At 38.1% G+C, this 12,804-nt stretch overlaps 1 protein-coding gene across 1 annotated transcript; it reads right to left on the bottom strand.

Annotated features, from left to right (window-relative positions):
• Positions 1-3,341: 3,341 nt before the first annotated feature.
• On the bottom strand, positions 3,342-12,563 carry LOC139130430 (lactadherin-like). Its single transcript, XM_070696220.1, has 7 exons — positions 12,346-12,563; positions 11,929-12,081; positions 11,345-11,433; positions 9,890-10,034; positions 6,477-6,697; positions 3,928-4,035; positions 3,342-3,672 (listed from the first exon to the last, which is right to left on the bottom strand). The coding sequence occupies exons 1-7, from the start codon at positions 12,425-12,427 to the stop codon at positions 3,532-3,534; spliced, it is 939 nt and encodes a 312-aa protein (XP_070552321.1). The 5' UTR covers positions 12,428-12,563; the 3' UTR covers positions 3,342-3,531.
• Positions 12,564-12,804: the final 241 nt, after the last annotated feature.

Raw genomic sequence — 12,804 nt, 5'->3', positions numbered from 1 at the left:
TACTGCACCAGATTTGATGAATTTTGCTGAAGATACTGATCTGACTGATATCTAACTGTGATGTAAAGCACTTGTTAGTGTCAATCTAATTAAGGGTTCATTTGCATATTTAATGAACTTTGTAATTAGATATATAACTCTGAAATTACGGCACCCAAGTCAGTTAAATCTGGTACAGATATTGATCTCATAAATTTCTAATCGTACTGAGAAGCATTTGGCAGTGTCACGTTAACAATTAGCTCATTTGCATATTTTATGAAGTTTTGTAATTAGTCATATAAATCCGAAATAACTGATGAAATCTGCTGCAGATACTGATCCGACAGATTTCTAATTGTGGTGTAAAGCATTAAGTTGTGTGGAGTTAATTAAGGGATCATTTGCATATTTGATGAACTTTGTAATTAGTGATATTACTCCAAAAGTACAGCAATACATTTGATGAAACTTGCTACAGATATTGATCTGATAAATATTTAATTGTAGTGAGAAGCATTGGGCGTGTCAAGTTAATAATTAGCTCATTTACATATTAAATAATGTTTTGTAATTAGTGATTTAACTCTGAGAGTACTGTGCGAAAGTTGATGAAACCTGCTACATATAATGATATAACAGATATCTGATTGTTCTCATTACACGCCTCACACGGGTGTCGATTATATTGGTATGAATTGGTTTATTGACAGGAATATTGAAAAACATAATACAATAAATCCTCGTCAGAGATAGTTACTCTGGCAGTAGACCGTATACACGTCTAGTCTTATCAGTAGTCTGTCTTCCACTCCGCGTCGTGTGCTCAATTGAACTGCTGTCAGAATATACAATGTCTGTCTTTGTTCTTGTGTTTTGGTTAGTGATTATCCTGAGGTCTGCAAATGTTGCATAACATATTTCCTTGCTCGTTGTTTTGTCACTTCAAAATGAGACAGGTCAAAGGTACAATTGTTTTACACAACTTCATAACAGTCAAAAAGTATGCAGTAATTCATGTCATACTGTATTATTTCATGCGTCCAGTAGTGTCTGATAAATGTCAATACATGTCGAGTCATCAGCAGTCAATTTCAATGCTTGATAACTAAGTTTGTAATTTTGTCAAACTCAAAATCTGTACAAGTCATTTGCATATAACACGTCATTCCTTCCATTCAGGGGTCACATAAGCAGGTCAAGTTGTTCTGTTGAGTAAATGCAAAAATTTTCTAGTCTGTTTACTGGATATCCAACATTCTGTGAAGCGTATTACTATCAATCACCCTGCTGTAAAACACGTGAGCACATTCAGTTCACATCTGGTTTCGGTTTAAAATAGCTTGGAAACTTTTCCTAAAATTTTTGTTGAAGGTATTTACACATGATATGTCCGGGTTGTTGACATTTCAATCTATATCGCCTTTCATTGAACGATTTGCTGTGGCTGAACTTTGATGTATATTTGCATAACATTCTCATGACGTTTTGTAGAGTTCGAATTTATGTCAAACAACCCTTCCATCCTTCCATAAATTGATCAAAACATGGTACACAGATAGATAGATAGATAGATAGATAGATAGATAGATAGATAGATAGATAGATAGATAGATAATTGATTTTATTTTACCATTTCTTGACTGTTTATTTTGTCATTATCAGTTCAACAGTAAAGAAAAAAATCGCAGCTCTAGGTTTACATCTGTCATTGTTGTTTATATTTTGCTACACAATGCAACCACACCTTCCTAGGACGTTAGAACGTGCACGTAATCCAAGTCAAGTGTGAAATCTTAGATTCTGTGCTATCATAACATTTACCCTCGTCTCAATACATTGGTCACTGCTCACGACCATTAAAGCCCCTTCGAAGTCAACGGACATTTAACAAATGATGACCTTCATATCCGAGATATTATTTTACCACGTTGCATTGCATGGCCTACAACGCAACCCTACTTTATTTAGAATTCCTGTTGTTGGTGAAATATGTATCTTATTTATTTGGTTTTGTTTTTACTTCGTCACGTTTGTCGACTTTGCAGGGTCTCATTCCTCTCATTCTCGTAGAGATAGAGGGCGTATCGATGAGTATGGCTCTGGTATCGGACTGCACCGAGCGCATCCTGATCGAGGTCCTTGCGACAGCATCGTACGCAGAGCACTGGAAAGAGCTTCGAATAATGGTTTGATGTTTGAGTTTTATAGTTTCATCATGTAATAAAGCTTTGACGAGGCTGATTCGCTGTAAACCTAGAGTCTATTTGATCGTCAGAATTAAATGTGCTACAATGGCGGAACAATGGAAATCAGTCGAGTGGCACATTCCACTCAATGTACGACAGCTTAAACAATATCAAAGCTTGTTTTGACCTCTGCACAGACAAGGCGGAAAAAATCATATTTAGTTTTTGTCTGACAGGATGATAGATTGTCACGCCTTGGTTAGTCTAAGAGGAAGAACACAATTGGAACTAATTTGGGAGAGCAGGATCTCTTAATTCTTCAAATTTATCAAAATTGTTAGGTGCCCTATAGCTGAAAGTTGCAATATTACACATTACACATAAAACAAGTAAATAGCAAAACAAGAAAAGTAGATGAACTTAAATTTTCTGATTTCACCAACAATAATACATTATCTTATTCTCCAAAATACGTTCCAATCGTGTCAAAGGCAGTTTTAGTTCGGCCTGATATAATAAAACCAGCCCCAATAAGACAGAATCTCTTTTTTTCACACAGCTCGAAGACCGTGAAACCACATGGGAATGCACGGACAAGAATTCTGAGGAAAAAATATTTGAGTCTTGTGCTGGAGATATTTATCATGCTGTGAACTTGCCTAAACTTAGCGAGAGATTTTCCATTATATCTGCGGCCGCATCCTTTCTCCAATTTTGGAGTTATCGACCGTTACTGCAAAAGCATGTGATTTTGCGTCATTGCGGGAAACGACTAACAGTTTTTAGCTGTAGTCCATCTATTTACATACAAAGTCCGTCCATGTGGATCGATTTGTTTTTAACTCGCTAGCAGCTCATAAGGTAGCTACTACCTTATAAGCTGCTAACGAGTTGTCACTGTCACGCTGCCTGTTCGTGGTAGACTTGCAGTGCGACTAATAAATTTGTTTTCTGGAGCATGTACAAAGACCGACAAGGATTCGATGGAATTACCATACCTTGAATAGTGACTACATGTTTCGACATACTAGTACTGTATTTAGCTACTGTACCCAAATTTACCTTGTCCATGAAAGCCCTTCATAGTTTTCTGCGGGCAACACCGTAGAAATTACAGTTCCATATAATTCACATGAATGATTAAATGACACGACTGCAGTCTCTCATGTGCTTATAACCAAACTCCCGGAGTTGATTTAATTGAACACATGTTACGACAATGAAATTACAATTGATGAATTACAAATATCCTCCACCAAATATTCATAAAGTTAAAGAGACAGCTTAGACGTCTGTGTGAACTTAAGGTTCAGGCTGAGAGGTGTTTTCCTTCATGGTCGTTGATGTCGCTTCTCTTCCACTTCTAACATGCATAGACTTCAACACGCATGGATATGTGTTGATGCCATGACATCGGATAAAATCGAACGTACCGGGCCGTGAAGGCATTCTCTCTTAAGTCATGGTAGACAATTGTGTTGAAATCATAGTTTCCAGCAAACAGCTGGAAAGTAAGGGTGGAATAACTTTACTAAAAGTAAATGAAACAATCCGAATCAAGTATGGAAAAAAGAGACGAAAGTCGGATGTCAACTCTCAGAGTTGTGCACGTATTTACAAGTATGGTTGTGTCTTTTATAATGAAAAAGTGTTCCGTTTTTGGTTTTGCCGATTTGTTTGATTTGTATATTCACGATATGTGTAAAAATACTAAAAATACTTCTTGAATTGAGTTCTTCACATCAAGACTTGACGATACCTTATCATTGCCCCATAAGTCAGCAACAAACTTCCAATCATGTCCATCCTCGCTGTATCCTAATTTGTATGTCGTCACCCGCTGGGGATGTGCACTTTCACCACGGCTCTTTGAAAGACATAACAAGTGCTTAGGAAATTACACATTTCATTATACCTGTATATTCGTTGGGAAGAGACGGAGACGCAAAAATAACAGTCGCGCCCCCCATGTCTGAGTTACTTTGAATATTAATTACTTTGCTAGTGAGCGTACGAGCGTGAGCGCTTCCGAACTCTACAGCGTGTGGAGGGGTCGCAGTCAGAAAAATGTAACAACTTAGTTCGGTTATTGAACCAATCTTTTTTGAGATTGGGGATTTGGCCGAGCGGTTTTGTGTGTGGCTTCTACGCTAGGCGACTGGGTGCCGTGCGTTGTGAGTTCGAATCCGACTGAAACCACCATATTTGTAACAAATGTAACAACGATTCAATATATTTTTAGGAATTATGGATTTATTCACCAACACAGATAAGTACGATTGACTAAAAAAAGTATAGAAAAAAATCAATAACTTTAACACGACAATTTTTGTGGATGTGTCCATGATTTTATCGTCTATTATTACACCTCACCTATAGTACTGATATCGTGATTGGCCAAACGTCCGCCACGTTGTATTCCAAAAGTGATATAACATGGTTCGATTTGCTTTATTACATGCCTCGATGTGAGTGCAAATCAGTGCCTTGATTTGAATAGGGACATCCGGGATGTTAGCGGGCCGGTGAACGATGTACTGACCGGTTTCCATGGTTACCCGGTCCAGTGAAGCCCTTCGACATTTTCGACGACAAAGTAGACGCTTAACGCTAGATGTAAAATATCCATGCGCGCTGCTATTTTGACTTTCGGTAAAATCTGTTTGATGCTGGTCGATAATAGTAAAATTATTTGAAAAGGCCCTGCATGTAACTAAATGTCATATAGCATTAACTGTGAAGAGGCATGTAATAAAAATATTATTGCCTGAATACATGGGTTTATGTGCCCTCGCAGCAGGAGACAATTTGCCCTCTTGGCGTCGGGCAAATTGTCACCTGCTCTCGGGCAGATAAACCCAATTCAGGCAATAATATATAATGTTGCCCTCGACTCTTGCCCGCTACGCGGTAGCTGATCGAACACAAGTTTGAAGCGCGCACATGCAGTGTAGTGTAAAGGTGCCGCGCCAGGAACTCTTGCACGAGATACATAAAGTGCGTCATTCGAAAATTTTGCGCATCATTTCAACCAGTTGTTTGATGCGCACAGTGCAAATAATGGATTTGTGATGATTTAAAATGTCAAATGTAATAGTCGCGCCAGCGGCTTACTGACTACGCATGCGCTTATTCATAATCTACTATAAGAGTAACCGGAAGTGTACCCTTCTTTCACGGGCGCCGCCATGTTTTTTTTTGAGTACTCGTAAATAAACAAATACGAAACAAATTACTATTATATAACATGCCATTTATAAATATACCTCTTTTATTTGCCAGTAAATGTTATTATGCACCTTGTCGCCGATACAAATATCGTTATGTAGATAAAGGAGAGAAAACTGTCGTGCATATGAACGGGGGCATACGCAAAGAATGCTGGGATTTAATTTCAGAAAAGCGCCCCTGTGTCAATAATTAGATTCAAAATTGCCAGTTTTTAGACGGAACGCTGTAGTTTTCAGCACGAGGGCCGTGTTTTCAGCTTGCAAGTGGAAGGTGGGCAGTGCGGTTACCATTGCAATGATAATGATTGCATAATACAATACGTCCCTTGTTTAACGCAATAGGCTGTTATCATTGTAAAAAATTGCCAATTTTTGTCCAAAATTTTTACACGTACAGAAAATCTATACCTGCTCTGCTGCAGGGTTTGACGTCTTGTACTTACGTGAACTGCTTTCATCAGAGGGAAACTGGGCATAGTTGTCATATAAACGTTTATGAAGTAACAATTAATTACATTTTATCATGAATCAATACAAATAACATTGCCAATCTTAACCCCTGGCGCGACACCAAGGGCTGAGCCCTATATAATATTAAAATTAACGTGTGTAATGTATTAAGTACTAGGACAAAACGCTTATAGTGATTGCACAGTATAAATATATTGACTGGTTTTTTTTGGTCAAATCCACCTGTACTCTTTCAAAGTCTTCTACACCAGCGATGTACAGTTTGGAACTTTCAAAAAGACTTATCTAACTTCTGTGTACGCTGAATTGAAAACATTTTACTTTCAAGTTGTAAATTATAAACAGACGTACATTTTATCACTCTCTTCAGATGAACCCGAAGAAGCTCTACCTACAGAGCGAAAGGTCGTACGCAAGAAATACATCCAGATGAAATAACCAGAGTGTCAGCATGTTTTTTTCAACGTTTTTTCATTTTCACTGATTACAGTAGCAGGATATATATATATATATATATATATATATATATATATATATATATATATATATATATATATATATATATATATATATATGTAATCAGTTAAGAAACTTTTAGAATACTTACTTGCGTTGCCACTTTGGTGACCTTTCTGCTGCGACCAAGGTCAATTTGCAGCCACTCGCCAACCCTGTTGTTTTTCACTACCCAAGCAGAGGAGACACCAGATCCCACAAAATTCAGTCTACCATAGTATGAGGCATGATTTACACTCCACTGGCTACTTGCCGTCATTTGTGAGTCTGGTATTCCTCCACTCTCTACTCCAACGGCCTTACTTTCACATGCTGTGGAGGCAAGTGAATATTATTATTAACGGGAAAAGATCTCTCAAGCTAGAAAAACGGTAGGCACAACTTTAAATCTAATTTGCATTGTACCTTTTTCTGTTGCTGAATAACCATTACTTGTCGTATTACGGGTCCCAGATGATGTCAAAATCCAAGTTTACAACTTGGCAAAACAGCCCATCTGTTTGCATGATATGTACAATACTATTGATATTTTACTTTAAGACCGGACTTGAATTAATAAAAACCCCTGTCTATTGTACACAATGCTTTCTGTGAAAGGCCAACATCTTTTTAGAAGAAGAGAAAAATGTACTGGCTTTCGTGAACACACATAATAAAAATGTTATAGAAAAGTATGGCATTAGTCCTCTTTACATGTTATCAGCAGATTTATGGTACCTTCTAGCCACTGTTGACAAGTCATTGTGAATGACATAGTCCCTACTTAGTTAATGAATTCGGAAAGCATTGACGGAAATGACGGTAAAGTGATACTGGTCAACAGATTGCCGGGAAATCGCAGAGAAAACGATGTATTGATGTGTATATGCAGTTGATATCTGATGTGTGAATGGAATTAGTTAGCTAACTTTGAGAAATAGTGGGTTTTATTACATGCCTCGATGTGAGTGCAAATCAGTGCAAATCAGCACTAGCGTCGGGCATATTGTCACCTGCTCTCGGGCACATAAACCCATGTATTCAGGAAATATTAACATATGATGTGATCAATGATTGCATGTGGCTATATGAAATCCTAGTGTAGATAGTATCTCTAGTGTACATATGTAGAAGTCCCTCAAATGGAATATCTCAAGAGTGAAACTTGACTTGGTTTAAAAGTACTGGTGGGTTTGTATATACTTAGCACACTCGCTAAAAAGTATGATAAGAATCATATCGGCTTATACCGGGATGACGGGCTTGGTGTACTCAAAAATATCACGGCCAGCAAGGCGGATAAGATCAGAAAGGAAATCACAAAGATGTTTCGTGACATTGGCCTGAAAATCACGATCGAGACAAACCAGGAGATTACAAACTTCTTGGATGTGATATTTAATCTGAACGACGGCAAGTTCTACCCGTATCGTAAACCAAACGACCAAACAATGTATGTCCATAAGCAGTCTAATCACCCGCCAACCATTATTAATCACATACCTGACGCAATAAGCAAACGCATCTAAACAATATCTAGTGATAAGGGCATCTTTGATAAATATAAAGGGCAATACAATACGGCGCTAAAGGCAAGCAGTTACACCGAGCAAATTGAATTCACCAAGACCAACCAATCAGCGAGGAAAAGCAATAACAGGAAGCGTCATATCACGTGGTTCAACCAACCTTTCAGCAAGAACGTGGAAACTAACATCGGCAGGAAATTTCTCCAACTTGTCGATAAATATTTTCCAAAGGAGTCTAAACTTCACAAGATCTTCAACAGAAACACAATTAAAGTGAGTTATAGCTGTATGAAGAACATGGCAAGTATAATCAAATTGCACAATAAGAGGGTAATCTCCGGAGAATAGCGTAAGGACCAACAAGCTTATTGTAATTGCAGGATTAAGTCGGCATGCCCCTTGAAGGGTAACTGTCAAGTCAAAGGCGTGGTGTACAAGGCCAAAGTATCAACGGAGGACAACGGAGAAAGGGTTTACATCGGCCTCACTGATAACACCTTCAAGACGCGCTACACTAATAACATGAAATCGTTCCGTAACGAGAGATACAAAATTTGAATGGAACTTAAGAAATAAGGGCCAAGACTTTGACATTTCATGGTCAATCATTGATAAAGCATTGAGCTACTCTAACGTGAACAAGCGATGTAATCTTTGTATATCAGAAAAGCTGCACATTATCAATGCTGACAAATCTACACTGTTAAACAAACGCTCTGAGTTGGTTTCAAAATGTCGCCACCAAAACAAATATTATTTATCGAATTTTAACACCACCTACAAATAGAATGGTTCGTCCAAATCATATATGTAAGAGTGTCGAGCTAGTAATCCTTTCACTCTATCTGAGGATTGCAAGATGCATGAAACTTAGGTAATAGATTTCATTACTTTGTACTTGAAGTAATCTGTTTATATATATATATATATATATATATATATATATATATATATATATATATATATACAGACTTTATCGAAAATGGATTTAGATTCGTATTTACATTAAGCAAATTCATCGTCGTATTACAAGAAATATCTCTGCATGAAAGGTGGCTAACATCCCTACAGTTCACCTGTATTCAATAACATAGCCACAAAAACTACTGCATGTGTACAATATATTTTCACTTAGAGTTTCCGAGCTTTAGTAGTGAAAGACAAGAAATTTCAGAATCAGATTCGGAGTAATTTCTTTACATCTTCCAGAGCTGACATTCATTCTTGCGGTAAATTTTTATTCAATACAAAATAACAACAAACAAACATGCATTTACTAACCACATTTTTCTTTTTCTTGTTTTACCGTACAAGACCTGACATATTGTAGCTCATTTTTTATTCATTACAACACATTCGACACAAACAAACATGGCCGTCTGGCAACCATTTTGGATCATATTTCTAAAATAATTTGTAGTACAGTAATGCGTTCAAATGTAAGTTACAGTGTGCAGTTTTTGTGCCAAGTTTGAAAGACATTGGTCAAAATCTGTCTGATAATTGGCAGTAGACATCAAATACAGGAAAAAGTAGCAGACAGACGGCCATATTGGATCTTATCACAAAACAAATCGACGTGGATATGTATGACATATGGTGTAATCCCAACCGAACTTTGCCCATGGGGACTAAAAAGTAACCCTCAATATATTTGACTTTTGTATCGATCTTTTAACGTCGAGTTCGGTTGTAAAGTGAGCATGGAATGGCCTTTGCAAAACAATTAAGTGCTGATACGAAACTACTCAATAAACACGAGTTGCAGTCCGTTAACGGTGGACAGCTTAAAATGAGGGATTTCCTGAAGGCTTGAAGTGTGCGAGAAGAGTTCAGTAATACTTGATGACCAGCTTTTGGTACCTCCCCCCCCCCACACACACACACAACAACAACAACAGATGTCATAAAAAATTTGGCATAAACTATATAAACAAGGGGATTGCGGAGTTGGTGTCAATCACTCGCATATGTTCATGTGGATGGTGCAACTTACTTGCTTCTTTTTCACAGATAAAACCCATGGGCGTGGTGCAAACATTGTCATTCCATTTTGAATTCCCAGCTCCGTACAGGTGAAGGCATTGCTCCCCTCCTCCGGCATTATCTGGTTGACCAGGAGCCCAATTAGTATATGTGACCTGTGCGAAATACAAATTTTCCGTACCATCTCAAGTATAGTTTAGAAAGGTGCGATCCAAAGAACACATTCCAAGAAATCGCCATGCTAATAGGAGTCTTGTGTTGGTGTCACGAAGATACTGGCGAGAAGGTAGAGTGTATGGAAGTAATGTAAGGTGAAGCTAAGAGAGTTTATCAAACTAAATTTTTCTCTGTAAACAACTTTGTTTTTAACATGTACTTTCTTTCAATATTAACATTGTTGCAATTGTATGTATTGAGTCGTGATGAAAATTTCTCAATTAGTAACTCGGTCGCTTATTAAAAGTGTAAATGAGTAAATTAATAGTGTAAATAAATGAAAAGAATAATCTACTTTTGCCTTTTTCGGGAAGCCAGCTGTGTCTATTAATCTCTTGTCTTTGATCTCAACATACCTTCCACATATTCGTACAGTTCTCGCAGTTAGGACTTCTCAACAAAGGTTGAAGCTTCTCGGTAATCAAAAGTCGAATGCGTCAACTAATAGACATACACACATGTGCAGGCTGGTTTGTCTCAAATGCTTTCTGCAACGGGTCTTACCACCGGAAAGCGAACAGCTGCTTGGGGACGTACGGGACGTGGAGGCCGCTTTGTTGTTTTTGCATTTTACATCCCAAAACGTATGAAGTTTGCACTGCGTTTTTAACATTACTGGCATACTTCGGAAGGAAAATATAGCTTTCTACAAATAATATGTAAACTCAGCTTTTGGACCCGACTCTCCGTTGCTGCGGACATGAATTTTCGTTGACTCCAAACCCTGATCAGTAATTTACGCCCCTATCGGTTTGCTAAATCGACGCAACGTCGTTTTGTAAAACGTCTCCAGTATTTGTCGAGTTACACGTTAATTTCGGTCAGAAATTCGAACCTTTTTTTTGCATTTTTCTATTGAACCTGAAGCAAGAAAATATGCCTGCTCTAACGATGTCATGTGAAGCAACAGCAGTAAGCCCAAACATTATTTGTTCTAGCCCTTTTCACATTAATAAATAATTCGGAAAACTATATCGACAAAAGTGAAGACAACAATTATTAAAAAGAAATCCAAATGGGTCACTGTCACGGAGACCACGTTTGATTAGCCATCTCATTGACCTACACTATTTCGATAGGTTTTGAGGGCAGTCTTACTGAATTCACATGCCCTTGCAAAGGCAAGCCTTTTCGGTTATTCCCAGGTAGGGACACATGTATTTTACAGCAATTACTTGTATAGAATATATATCAGATGCAGGCTTACACGCTCTAGGGAAGGTAAACGACAATATAAAGAACATAATACCGGTGTGCCGTCTTCCCACGTCCAGCTCCCCTCATGTTCCCCACCAGTTGCACCGAGCCACAAATTCACGGCCTTCCCGCGTGTGTAACCTGCGAAGAAAGAAAGACAGAACACTTAATTAGGCATCCACGACCTGTCGCTTTTACATCAATGCACAGAAAAATAACAAACAATCTTGCAATCTTTGCCTAACACTTTGAAATAAGTATTGAACAGTTATCATGGACTGGCTGACAAAGTTACCTTTTGTCGGAAGACATGCAAGCAATGTGATTGAATCCATTAGTCATGGACCGATAGCATGTTTACAGTTAACAACCTATAATTTTTTGTTCAGCCAATGAGGTTCAAACTGTATGTGGAAACAAGGACCAGATCTTGATATCTTAAATGAGGCCAATTACAGCACTTTTATCCTCTGTTCAAAGTGAGTCTCTTATCTTCATATACAGAAACACCATAAGAGGCCATATGGAACAATCTGAGCAACGGAAAAGGCGACAATAACAAACTGATAAAGTAGTATCTTTTTATGAACTTCCAAAAACAACTTACATGTCATGAACTCACAGTGGTACGCTTACCTTTCAAGAACAAGTCTTCTTCGGCGTTCTCTACCTTGGCCAAGGAACTGTCCAGTCCAGAGCACACTGTCCTTGCCTCATCATAGGTATAAATTTGGCATCGGTACACGTTATAGCATTTGCCCATATAATGGTCCCATCCTCGTTTGCAAGCTAGAGAGACAGAGAGAGAGACAGAGAGAGAGAGAGAGAGAGAGAGAGAGAGAGAGAGAGAGAAATGAAAGAGTGATAGTGAGAGGGGGATAGGAATAGATGTATGTTTGTGTTTTAGAGTGTGCGTCCGTGTGCTTATGTTGGTACAGTTTGTATGCGATCTTCGATGTTGGCAACTGTAGAGGAGTAACAAACACACGTTTACCACACACGCACCCATGTTTCCATATCATCACGCAGAAAGACATGCACACTGAACGTTACCTTCAAAACAATCACATTGGGCTATGTGAAAGAGAGGGAACAGGGACAGACAAAATGCCAATCCAGAGAGTGACTTAAACATCCTGTCCCTCAGAGCCTTTTGAGAAATGGTGAAAATTTCTGCCACGTAATTACTTCGGATGTCCCAGGAAGAGTGTCAGATGAATGTTGGCAGGTGTACAACGTTGGATTTGCAACACAAAGCACGCCTTTTATATAGTAACATCTGCGGGGTGATGAAATAGTAATGTTTGCTTTAATACGTTTATCGTCTTGATACAAATTAACCTAACACGACAAATATATTCTGCGAATATCCCTTTTTCATGCTTTGTGTGTTACATACATGAATGACAACTGACTTGGGTTATTATACCTCATATATTACATTTTGTGGAAGTGCTTGAAAACAAACATACTCAAGGTTCCAAGACAAGAAATTGACCTTTTTAAGCTAAC

This window comes from Ptychodera flava, chromosome 4 (assembly GCF_041260155.1).
Source record: "Ptychodera flava strain L36383 chromosome 4, AS_Pfla_20210202, whole genome shotgun sequence".
Lineage (NCBI taxonomy): Eukaryota > Metazoa > Hemichordata > Enteropneusta > Ptychoderidae > Ptychodera > Ptychodera flava.
Note: the sequence above shows the minus strand (reverse complement) of the source record. Positions and strands in the feature narration are given on the sequence as shown.

What these genes read in the sequence shown, in the direction of transcription:
- LOC139130430 (XM_070696220.1), bottom strand. Translation starts at nt 12,427, where the DNA reads ATGTTTAAGTCACTCTCTGGATTGGCATTTTGTCTGTCCCTGTTCCCT. An exon ending in TCACCAAAGTGGCAACGCAA is followed by an intron (nt 4,036 to 6,476) that starts GTAAGTATTCTA and finishes TGTCTTTCAAAG; the next exon opens with AGCCGTGGTGAAAGTGCACA. An exon ending in ACTTATGGGGCAATGATAAG is followed by an intron (nt 3,673 to 3,927) that starts GTATCGTCAAGT and finishes CTTACTTTCCAG; the next exon opens with CTGTTTGCTGGAAACTATGA.